Here is a 13,207-nt window from a genome sequence, read left to right as displayed (position 1 = left end):
TCATATCCAAATAGCAGAGGAACTAAACAAATCGAAAACATTAGAATTTTACTGCTCAAATCTTTGTTCAAGTTTAGCCTCTGGTCCTCAGTGAGATAAATCTCAAGTGGACAGTGAAGTGATATCAGTTTCCAGTTAACATACATTCGCATCATAAAAACCCATGCTGTTGGCACTTTATTCCAGAGAGGCCCCGAACTGAGCCACCACAGAGACTGAATAGCTTGAAGTTATTAGTGAGGCAGCATGTATTATCTCATACTGCAGTCGTCTGCGCAGTACAGTGCCCATCCTGTGCATAAATAGAGGAGACCATTTCCCGGCAATGTCACTCTTGAGCACAATGAACGACTCCACTCAGAGAACGTAACAGGAAGATAGGAAACAAGTTTAAGCCTGGACTCTTGCAGAAGGTCAAAGCACTTCTTCAGGACCCAGTTTATAGTTGCAGTAAATGATAAGCACTCAGGCTAAAACAGATCCTTGTCCATCTGAAATTTTGCATGAAACTAACGTCTAAGAAAAGACTATAGTGGGTAAATAAGCACATCTCTAGAAAATAAAATCATTTTTGCTGAGCAGGATTGATCACTACAGCATATATTGTTTTTGTCATGGCAGCGAAAGTCATAATTATAAAGAATCTATACCTTCATGTTAAACATCCTGGCTCTTCTAATGCCATACCGCCTAAACCACTGTAGAGCAGCGAAGGATTTGGTATGATATTTTTTGATGATAATCTTTTAGAAATGCTTTAAAAGTTTAACTAAGTTTCTGGATACTACCACAATGGTTTGGGTTTTTTTCCAGAAGTAGCAAGTAAAACTAAATTTTTTTTAAAAGTGAGGGATAGGAAAATGGGAGAAAGTCCTTGCCCCAACTAATTTATAAGTAGATTAACATGATTAAATGTAGACAAAAAGAGAAGAGACACTGGATTACAAATTCATACTGTTTGTCATAACCATTATTATTATTTACTTCCACCACCTAGAATTTGGCAGGAAAGCGTAAGAAACAACTTAATGCAAGCTTAATTCACAGCAAGGTTAGAAGGGCTCATAAAAGTTGCTTTATGAAGGATCCGCCGTTGTATAATAGAGCCAATTTCCAATTTTAAGACAGCCACTGCAAATCTCTACAAGATCTACGTATATAACTATGCTTATTCTTTTTCAGATTTTTTCCCAATTCAACCATAACTGATCACGTTTGTCAATCAAACATACTCTTCAAAAGGAAGAATGAAAGTCATAGCAAAGTATTCAGCTTCCTTTTTTAATCATCCTCTTATTATTTCTCCCACTGTATATAGCTCATGGAAAAGGAACACTCGAACAATTCCTTAGCACTTTTACATGCTTACCAACTATGGCGGTAATGTTCATTTCTTAACCACAGTCAGTGCTTTAAAATGCACAGATAACAACAGTGACAACATACTGCTCTTTCATTTGGTTTCATGTTAGAATCAAGTGCTCCTCTCTTTGCATACACCATTAGTTTAAAAAAAAATTTAGATGTACAGAAATCTACCAAAAATGTTACTTGTGTGAGAACAAACTGGAAGACAGCAGGTCATGGATACAGCCTAATATATGAAACGCATGGCTGAATGCTCTGGAAAGAGTTTTAAAAAAAAAAAACAAAAAACCTCATGATAAAATTATTTTCCAAAGTTACATCCAGTTTGATTTTTTCTCCATTGGCAACTCTTCCTGCATTAAGACTTCAGTAACTTTTGGAAACCTCTCAAATTTTATCAAAACACACAGAACATATGCTACAATGGGACGTTATTTTAAGTACCACTAACTATAACAGACTTATAATTACACAGAATAATAATAATAAAAAAAAGACGTATTACCTGTATTCCACTAAGGAAACTCAGACCACAGAGTTGAAATGTCCCAACAGCCTAAGAAATCCTCAGTATGCTTTTCGGGCTGCCAGTTTTAACTAATTAATTGTGTGCTTTTAATTAGGCTGTGTTGGCTACATATATAGTTGGAGTATGTTTTCCTACCTTTGCCCCAAGGCAAAGCCATAGGACATGTTTAGAGTACTTGAAACCAGTTAAACTCTTCCATACTTCTACAGCTTAATACCAGTATTACTAGCAGGTTATACTCACCTCTGTTTTATAGAAAACTCTCCTTTGGAATGTACTAACAAAGAATATTTATATAAAGTTAGCTATATTAAATGTCTAAATGACCTCACGCTAGGATCAACACTAAAATGTCAGCGAAAATACCATAGTATGCTGTGCTACACTAAGAGCAATACAATGCTTTTACAATGACGAGGATTTACACTTTCACCTGCAGAAGAGAGCTCAGTGTTCAGCACATACATGCTTATACTTAATACTCAGAAAATTTAAAAATAATTCTTACAGCAAGATTTTTTTTTTTTTAATTTTTTTTTTTTTTTTAACAGGAACTATTGTGGAAGTATTCCTTTGAGTGCCATGTAAGCTTTTCTACAAACCAGTCTGTTCATACTATCAATTAAACCTTTTTAAACCATTTAGTTCTGCATAAACCCTGGCCTTTCTTTTTCAAGGACAAGGGCGGTCACTGACTCGGGAAGCCTTGACATCACTCCTCTGCCGATCTCTGATTAAGTGGCTGCTGTAGAGGGTTAGCAGGTCAAATAGCACTGGAGGAGGAACTAAGCAAAACAGAACGCCGCCTTATTTATTAGTATATGTACCTAAAATAATTTAAATGAAAGTATTTTTAAAAATACTTAATGGAGGTTAAGCAGCTTTTTTAACCTCTGTTCAAATTATTGAATGGCATATTAAAACCAATGGAGCTATAATGTACCTTTTAATGTGACCTGCTATTTTAATAAATTGCATATGTATTTAACTTGAACTAAATCTATCTGTTTAATATTATTACTAAGGGTAGATTAATATTACCTATATTTTCATTTTACCCACCTACTTTTTAAAACAAAAACATTAAAATATAACTACAGAGCTTCCCACTTATAATGAACATTTAAACTCTGTTTACAGTAATATGGTACAAAATCTTGAATCGATACATAGCAACTGCAGTATCACATACTTGTAGGGCCGAACTGTAAGCAGTCCTTGTGAAAGCCAGCATATCCTCAACACAGCAAGGCAGGTGAATGTCTTTTAAGTGGCATGTTTGCCAGCCTCATCAAAGTTTAAGCAACCATCTCTGTGCCCCCTGCCATGCTCAGCTTTATGCATGAAGTGCCCTTCCTGAACAGCTTGCGGTCTGCCTTCCAAATCCACATTTTTCATTACCAGGATAGCTGCTGTTCATCAAACTACGCTAGTTTACCTCTTATTCAGTGAATGGGCCATGACGATTTGTATGTTTTTTCAATATCTAGAAGAACTAGGCATAACCTTACTTTGGACATGTTGAAACTGCAGTAATAACATAAATTATACAACCTCTGGCAATAGAATAAATAGTTGATGACGATCAGGACGGTAATACTTCCTTCTTGCTCACACAGTTAGGAAGAAATGGAAAAATAATTAATAACATAAGTCAGAGACATGTCAGACGTGAAGCTGTCTAAACACATATTAAAAACTGTAGGAACTATGATGACATCCAACAAAGCAAAACTTACTACATCAAACAGATTGTCTTCCAATTTCCTTACCTGGTTTACACTCATTACACCTTCTCCCCTGACGCTGAGGCAAACAGACACACTGTCCAGAAATGTGGTCACAAACTGTTCCTGCCAATGTGCCCAGAGCATCACAGTCACAACGCTGGCAGCCGAGGAGGTTGCTCGTGCTGAGGTTGTACATATGAAGCATGCACTGACTGCACTGAAGGCCAGTTACACCAGCTTTGCAAGGACACTGTCCTGTTGATTTGTCACAAAGCAGAGAGCCATTTACTGTGCCTGCCTTATCACAGTTACATGGCAGACAAACAAAGGAATGATTTTCCTGTACTTTGTGGTAGCCATCTAGGCATTCGTCGCATTGTCTCCCTCCAATATTTGGTTTACATGCACATTGCCCTGTCTTCGCATCGCACACAGTTCCGGAAAATGACCCTGCAACGTTACATTCACAAGCCTTACAACCAGTTACATCCAGTCCATAAAAGTTGTCCGTGCAGGTGTCACAGTGAAGCCCTTTCACTCGTTCTTTACAATTGCACTGCCCGGAGAGAGGGTTGCAGAATTGGTTCACTGAGCCGTGGCTGTTGCACCAACAAGGCTCACATCCATCTTCATTAGAATATCTGAGTGCTTTAAATCCAAAATTGCAACTATCACACTTAAGACCTGGAAAGAGAAAAAGTATTAATAAAAAAAAGCTGAAAAGCTATTAATTTCAATTTTAAAAAAGGATAAGTATACTACACTTGAAAAAAAAGAGAAGGGAAAGGACTAATATTCTTCACCAGCATAATTAACAGGAATGTCAGGGCTGCACAAATCAATTGAATAACAGTGACATTCCAAAAATCTGTTTACTTTTCCAATTTGTTTCAGAAGCGATGCGTTTCTGCTGGCTTCTCAATACAATTTAAGATACTTCTGCAAGAGATTCTTTGTAACATTTCTAAGACAAACCAGAATTAATCTCTTTGTCCCCCAGAACAGCACCTGTTGCACAATCAATGCTTACGTGAACTCTTCACCCTATACCACAGAAATGCAATATACAGGGAATTGCACTGGGCTCTCAATCTGTTCTGATAACAGATTTATATACTGTATTAAAAACATTAAATATACTCTAGGACAACACAAGTTAGATTAATTACGATGAATGATTTACTTAACACTGTACTTCAGTTTTAACATTGATTACATTTATGTTAGTGTTTATTGTTAGCCCTTACTGAAAGCAGAAAATGTTTTCCACAATCCAAAATGAAATATTTTTATCTAAATGTATGTATTAGTTAACTCCTGCAGTACATTAAAATCTAAACTGTTTTCTTCATGCTTCATCCTGTAGTTTTATTAGCTTTGTTTTCAAAGTCATCACTTGCTTTATCCCTGCCCCAAGGGATGGCATTTGTATTTTAGTTTACAAAATGTACATTACAAGAAAGCAAACTAGATTATTATATGAAAAATGCAAATTCACAGTTATGTATTTTCCCTTGCAATACGAAAATCCTTCACTATGAAGCCATCACTTAATTGTTGCATACAGCAAAATATAAATACAATGTTCTAGCAAAATAGTCATCATTTTAAAAAATACAAAACCATACAAAAATACATCTAGCAACTTACATGTAGAAAAATAAAACTAAAAATGGTAGGAAATGCATTATACATATGGATAAAAACTCAAAAACTCCAACAGAAGGCAAGTTCCTTTAACAGTGATGAATGACTCACCTAAGGCATATCATTTAATTTCAATAAGGAAAATAAAAAAGGACCACTATTGCTGCAAATTTTAAAAATAACTGTATTGTTAACAAGAATTATGACTCATTTTGAACTATTAAAATTGGTCTACATGGATTCATATCATATCAGTTTTAAAAATATGCGCAGTGCTTATTTGAATATGCCATACATATTCCTGACAGGTAATCTATTCCTAACGATACTGAGGAAGGCCTACAGGGCATCACATTCAATGTTAACAAGTACAGGGGAGTTAGCATGCTTGGCATTTAATTCACATTCTTCTACCTTTTTATTCTAGATGAATGACCTACTTTAATAAAATTATTGGTGCTAATGTATTTTACTGGTGATAGAATCATTAGTAAGATTTAACAGTTGTGTTAACTCTAACAGTTCACGTTTCATAACACTGCAGTCCATAGTTGCATTTTTCTGTTATCGTGTTTGTTTAAGTAGATAAAATGGCAATAGACAGATTGCTCTAAAAACCAATTTAGAAATCCAAAGAGGAAAGCTCTTTGTTAAAGTTTGCTGCACACATTCCAATATACAGAAGCTTATTTACAATTGGTTTGGAAAACAAAAAAGAGAATCCAGTCTGGAAAGAATTAAGTCTTTATCCTGCGAACAAACACTTGCATAACTACAGCTCCCCACCATAGTTACAGATAAATTTGCAGAAAGCATAGATTTACACATTTTTTGTATTACTATTTCAGTGGAAATAAAAATAATTCTTATTGTTTTCATCAAAGGGAGAAAACATTTAAAATAATATGTAGACAATCAAATACATGAGAACCAGACTGTGCATTTCTTGTATACCAAACTCCCACTCATATATATATAAGAATATATAATTAAGAATGTTCTGAAGTCCTTTTTATCAAATGTAGAGAGTGGGTTTAAGATGCATAGAGGTTATTTTTTTGCTCTTAGCACATTTTTTATCATATGGAAAACATAGGTACTTGGCATTCCACAGGAAAGAGGACAGAAACTGCTCAGGCTTATGTCTGTTTAGAGTTATTTTCATTATTTGTTGTTATTTTGTATTTGGTTTTGGATATTAGAAGAAAGAAGAAACAAAGACTCACAATATTACAAATAAGTCAATATTCACAAGTCAGTGAGTTACAAATTAACATATACTTGAACATTGTTAATACTACCCACAACCATCGTTAGCTAAAGAAAAAATAGATTACTAATTGTGTTAATAACAAAGCAGAAAAGGATCTCTTTTTTTTTTTTTTTGAGACATATGTATAGTCTGAGACATGTACAGTTACTATGCAAGGCTCACTTTATCAGGAAATTCTCCTTGCATAATATTCCCATACATCAACATTTCAAAGTGTATTATATATACTGTGTATTTTGGGCACTTGATAAATTTTGTCCTTATGTGGCTGTGGCTCCCCTCAAATATGCTGGAAGTAATAAATTGCTATAATCAAATCTAATTTCTGAAAAATACCTGTGGGAGTAACAAACAAAAAAGCACGTCTTGTAAAAAAAATGATAAATAACACAGAAGGCAGCAGTTTATTATAATCAGCTTGGCATTGAATTACAAAATTAAAATTATGTGGCCCTTGATAACTAACCCTAGCTATGTACATGATCTGTGGAATTATGTTGACTTATTTTGCATTTCATAGGAACAGTTCAAAGAAATATAATAGAAAAAAATGGATAGATTTATCACAAAGGACCCTGTAGCACAGAATATTTTGAGAAAAAAATCCATTTATTTTGGTCTATTAAGAAAACTAGCATGGAAACGATTTGCTTAGAACTCATTAAGTATAAAACATTTTGAAAAAGTGTTAATTTCCTAAAAGAAACATCTATGCAGTAAGCAAATTACATTATTTCTGTGACTTATTAGTATGGAGCTATGTAAGCTAATGTAGCTATGCCATAAAGAAACTTCTAAAGGGTTGATTAAACTAAGCTTCAAGCTGTAGTTTGATAGAATTATTAAATTAATAATTTTTCAACTGTTAATTTCATTCATTTTTATAATCTGCCTTCAGCAAAGAAGTTTACTACACTTTTCATTTAGAAATCAAGTGTGTTTTATTTCCGGAGAAAACAAGAAAAATGGCTCCAAACTCTTGCATTACACATACCAATAACATTTGCTTTGCACTTGCACTGGCCTGAATTTTGGTGACAGGTAATATCTCCATCGACTGTCCCAGAGGTATTACAGTTACAGGGACTGCAGCCATCAGGGTCTGACTGTTGTAGATTGTAGAATCCTTCCTGGCACTGATTGCATTGTCTGCCAGACACATGTCTCTTACAATTACACTGGCCTCCAATCTAGAAAGATACAAAATATTATAGAATGATGAACATATCTATTTTTAGATGATACATTCATTAGCAACAAGAATGGGAGTATGAGCCGGAGAGGAGAAAACTTTAAATGGAACAGAAAAAAATAAGCCTGTGTAACACATACTTTTTTAATTTGTTGAGAAAGAGGAAAAAAGAGACATATTAAACAGAGTGTAACTATTCAATTTTTAAATAGAGTTCAAAAGTCCTGTTCTTTCAAAACAGAAGGAAAAAAGAATTGAGTAAACAACGTGGCATTATTTACCATCTGGATAGAGAAAACTGCAAAGAATAATTTTAAAATTGCATTGTATAAATGGTGACTTCTATTAAAACAAACAGTACTTTTTTGAATTGCAGTTACTGCAAAACACTGTATCATTTTCAAAGGTCAAGTTTTGCATTTTTGTGTTCAGACTATATGCTTATTTATTTTAGTGAAAAAGTTAAATAAGAATGAAGCAAAGTTGAAAGATTTCCTTTCTGATTACTCATCCAAGATAAATTTTCTCTTCCTTTACAGAAGGATGTGACCCAACAGCTCAGTATCTGAAACCCTCTCCATCTTTTCTTGGTTCAGCTAGGATCCAAGCGTTCCACTTCAGTGGTGGGATATAAAGGTCCTCTCCTACTCCCTAAACGGGTAGCACTGCTATTTGGAAGGAGCTGAGGCATCCTTTGTTATGCCTGGGCCGTGATCTGCGAGTATTTGTCTCACATCTTGCGCAAGATTAAAGGGCTCCTGGAATGCTATCTCAATTTCAAACCTCTGAAAGCCAGAAAAAACCCGATCTCTATATTCATCACTTACCAATATGGTGGGAAAACTGACCACAGGGAAAGGGCAACGGCACAGGGATGGAGAAACGAATGGAAGACATCAGTCAATACACAACATAGATGAGAACAGGGAGTCAAAGCAACACAGAGATGCAGATGTGAATTGGCAAAAGGTTTAGGATTCATAATCAAGGAACAGAAACTAACTTTTCTAACTCAAGTGTTCTGGGGAATGCAGAGATGGCAGTAAACAATTAAACTGTGTTATAAGTCATTTTCTTTGGGTCAGTGTATTTTTTTCAGTGCAAATATTTACAAATACAAAAAAGTACAGTGATTCAAAACTAGTTATTCATCTACAACATCAACAGCTGTAGTTCAATGTACTTTGCTTTTAATCAGCTACCAGAACAAAAATTTCTCTTAACAGTTGTCTTTTTCAACTTAAACCCACGACTCAAGCAAAGCTGAGACAACAGGAGAGTCCTGTGGCATTAGAGACAAAGCTACTTGGAAGTTCCACTTAAAATAAATGTTATTATCACACCCTCCAATCAAGCTCTAAGCTTTATTAATACAAGATAAAATAGAGTATTTCAACATCTAATAGTAAATTCTCAGTGCAGAAAACACTGAATGAAAGTTAGAGAAGCATGTGGCTTCTCTACCCCTTTCCTCATAAAAGGATTCTGTAGTCCAATAAAACCTCTTCAATATGTTTTCATGATAGAGATCTATTACTGATGTATCAGCCACATTTTTCACATTAGATTAAGATATTAAATTTTCACATTAGAAGATTAAGATATTAAAAAGGCAAGAATACAATATTTTATAAACAAAAGGCAAGACAACAGCAAGTACAAAAAGGTAAGAGTTAAGAGACCACAACAGCAGAAAACACAGCAACAAGGATTTTCAAGTTATTCCCTTTTAGACTGGATTTGATCTAGATATTTAGTTTATTATAAGAGAGCCAGTCATGCGTCACAGCCATTCATCAGAGAACTCACATGTGAAAAGCAACTCTGAGTTTAATCCTAAATGAAGAAAAATACCTAGTTTACTACATAACTGTAAAAGAAACATTTTGTGTTCGTGATCATAGCATACTCAGATTACACAATAGCAACTATTATATAAAGATACCTCATTAGCACTCAACAAACATAAAACTCATACTGAAAAAGACTTTAAAGTTACTCCACAAGCTACCACATGAAGGAAAGCATTACATACAAAAAGTCGTCTTCAAAAAGTGGAAATCAGGTCAAAATAAGGAAGTTAAATAAGAGAGGATAACCACCACCAAAGTTTAAAACCAGAATAAGGCAATACAAAAATCAGCTTTTAACGAGCAACATGCTTAAGGCATGAAGGAAAAAAAAACCCCCATCTTTCAAATGTCAGAAACAAAGGAAAACTACCAGAGAATCAGTGAGGGCAATAAATAACTAAAGTGGTATGATTAGCAGATTCAGATTGGACATCAGAACTTTTCACTAAGAGAGAAGTGCAGCATCAGTAACAGGTTGCCCAGAGGGGATGTGGAATCTCCGTCCCCAGAGGTATCAAGACTCATCCAGACAAAATCATGACTGACTGGATCTAGCACTGACAACAATCCTGCTTTGAGCTGGAGCAGACGACCAACTAATGCTTCTATGATTCTGTGTAGCATTCAGGAAAGAGAAACACAACAGAGATTGCAAAGAAAGTATTTCACAGCTGTTCACTATGAAAGAGGTGTTGCCATTCTGTATTAGGAATGATTTTCAAGACTAGTTTCAAATCGAAATGTCAGAAGGAAAAGATTTTAGCAAAATCTCATCTGTTGAAAAGTGACTACACATGAGTCAAGAGTTCTAGATGAACTGAAATATAAAATTACTGAGTTATTAATTGCTTAAATCAACCTCGGTAAAAGAGGAATAAAATTATAAAAGTTACATCAATCTCCTTAAAAGGCTGTAAGGAAGCTTCTGAGATCTACAGATTAGTAGCCTTTTTCTGTACAGAGCGATCTAATAGAAATGAAAACATGAGTTTGATATATTGGAAAAGATTGGTACTTTTTTTGCAAAGAAAAATCATGCTTCATGATTCTACTGCATTTCTTTAAGTCAGCAACATCTGGAAATATCGCATATACTGAACCAAACGGATGATCAAAAAGTCAAATTAATTTCTACATCTAGAAGTACAAACTTAATGCCTGGGGAAAACCAGTGCTGACTATAGGTAGACAGTGATGAGTCTAAAATTAGCTATTATCACTCAAGAAAGAAGCTGTTAAAGCTGCTCCATTCCCCCTAAAAATCATTTGAAAGCTCTGAGGCAGTTAAAAAGGCAATAGGAATACTGGAATTATTAGGAAAAGAACTGAAAATTATACAGAAAATGTAATTCTGTCATAAAAATCCATTGTGTAGCAACATTTTGCACAATTTGTATATCTGGTTACCCTCTCTAAAATAAAAGAAGTCGCAGAGTGAGTAGAATAAGCAAAGATACAAATGAAAAGAGACTAAAAAAAAGACTTTTCAGTTTGGAAAGAGATTACTAAGATGAAGGGAATACATGTCTATAAAATCATGAACAGCTTACAGAATGAATATTCATTATTTCTCACAATATAAGAAGGAAAGAACACCTTTCTTATTATCAGAAATTATCAGAAAGCAAACTTAAAAGAATGAAAAATTACTTTTTCTATACACTTCAAGTGTACAGAAAAATACACCTTTTTTTGAAGTGCATTAAAAAATGAGTTAGATTAATTCCGTATGTGGACACCAAACATGACAACTCAGATGAAACCTCTGAGTTTGGCTCAGTAGTCCCAAAACCATAAATAACTGGAATCTAGAAAAGTATATCACAGAAGGATCATGCTTCTTAACACCAGCTTCTGGCAACTATCAGAGAGGATACTGTGCTAGAGGAAAGTCATTTCATCCAGTATGGCTGTTCTTATCATAAATACATGGAAACCCAAGTCTAATTGTGAGCAGATAGTAGCCATGTCCTGATGCGACAAGTGAAATATGTGGATTACTGAGTGCTAAGAGAAGCAAAGAACACCAGTATCTTCAGTATAATTTTAAGTGTCAAGCTTTTACAAGAAGCAGTAATTTCCATCCCATTCAGTTGCAGAAAATGTATGTTCCCACACTTTCTCTTAATAGGGTAAACAATTATGCCAGAAGAATAAATATAACTCTTCAGCATGAGGGAAAAATATCTGGCCAACTGAAGAATACAATTCAAATTTTCCCCAGGAACCAGCCAATGAAACCATTTGGAGATGTCCCTATATAAATTTCCTCCTACCTTGCTGTCACGTAGAAAAGAGTTTTCCATCTGTAATCAATACAAGTGGCAACTGGTTTCCTGGTTCTAATAAGAGTGAAAGTCTTTCATGGCAGTTAGAGGAAGGTATAGGAAACTAAAGTTTTTGTTAGAGAGGGAGGCTTATCAGATTGCTTTTTAATAGATCCGAAAATAGGTTTCTATGTAGCAGATTAGAGGATCTGTAAATAATCCACTGACGTTCTTCCATAAGACTGATTTCAAAGTCTTGTGAAAAAAAGCCAAGCAGAAAAAAGTCATTCTATAGACAAGACACAAAGGAGCCTCTGATTGTATTCACAAATGACTATTCTGTTTTTGTCTTAGCTATAAGTGACTAGAAGCCTTTTCACTCTGCTTCTTCAGCCATTTTCTGTCAATATAGGATATCAAGATGAAAGATATCTATTGAAGTTTAGCCTCCGAAATACAGAATAACAAATTCAATTATATAAATCCACTTTAACCCTGCCTTCTATAGAAAGCATGGCACTATAAGAGACATGAATACCAACTAAGGGAAATATGCCACTATAAGGCACCCCATATTACACAGTTTTTATCCTTCATATACCGCATACACTTCAAGTAGCTGTGCAGAATTTTAGAGAAAAAGTTGAGAAATATGCTCCAGATAAAAATAGTAGATGGAGGGGGAAAAGAGTAGTTAAAAGTACTTGTAAAACTGGGAAGGTTTGTAGGGTTCTGTAATTGTCTGCCCTGGATGCTAAGCTCTTCAATATTTTCAGTAGCAGACTCTGAAGACAGAAGAGAGAATACGCTTACAAGCCTCACAGATCACCCCAGCTCAGGATGCACAGCCAGCACCGTCACGACCCTGAGGGCACCAACCAGCCTTAATGGCCTTGAGCAACCTCACGTGGGGCCTCCACTCACACCCTCTGCCCACAGCCCAGGAGTTCCAGACAAGCTCCAGTCTGGGCACTGGCACCTCGCCTAGGCTATGCTGCAGTTGTGTCTGGCCCCTGCCTCCTGGAGGGATCCCTTGGACTTAGGCTGCAGCCACGTCTTCAGCCTCATCCCTTGCTGGCTCCAGACTGGACTCCCTGCACGGACCCTGGACCTGATTTACCACTTTGCCTTGTCTGGGGTTGTCAATGGACCCTGTTATGAGCACTTGGCCATGTTTCGATGCTGTGGGACCGTGCCCTGGTTGGGGTGGGCACCATTGTGCTGGGATCACCCTCAGCGGGTTGATTTTCAACATGACTTTTACTCTTTGTGCAAATATTCTAAAATCAGTAAAGGTGAAGTAAATGCAGAAGTTCAAAACACAACACGTAGCAAGGAGACATCAAAC

The 13,207-nt window shown here is 35.5% G+C and overlaps 1 protein-coding gene across 1 annotated transcript in view; it reads right to left on the bottom strand.

Moving 5' to 3' along the window:
• Nucleotides 1–13,207, bottom strand: part of USH2A (usherin) — a 396,109-nt gene that overhangs the window by 318,934 nt on the left and 63,968 nt on the right. Inside the window, 2 exon segments of the mRNA XM_050894852.1 lie at nt 3,670–4,311; nt 7,542–7,737. Of these exon segments, the coding sequence (XP_050750809.1) occupies nt 3,670–4,311; nt 7,542–7,737 (838 nt within the window).

Source organism: Gymnogyps californianus, chromosome 3 (assembly GCF_018139145.2).
Source record: "Gymnogyps californianus isolate 813 chromosome 3, ASM1813914v2, whole genome shotgun sequence".
In the NCBI taxonomy this organism is placed as follows: Eukaryota; Metazoa; Chordata; class Aves; order Accipitriformes; family Cathartidae; genus Gymnogyps; species Gymnogyps californianus.
The sequence above is the reverse complement of the archived record's forward strand: the minus strand, read 5'-3'. Positions and strand labels throughout refer to the sequence as shown.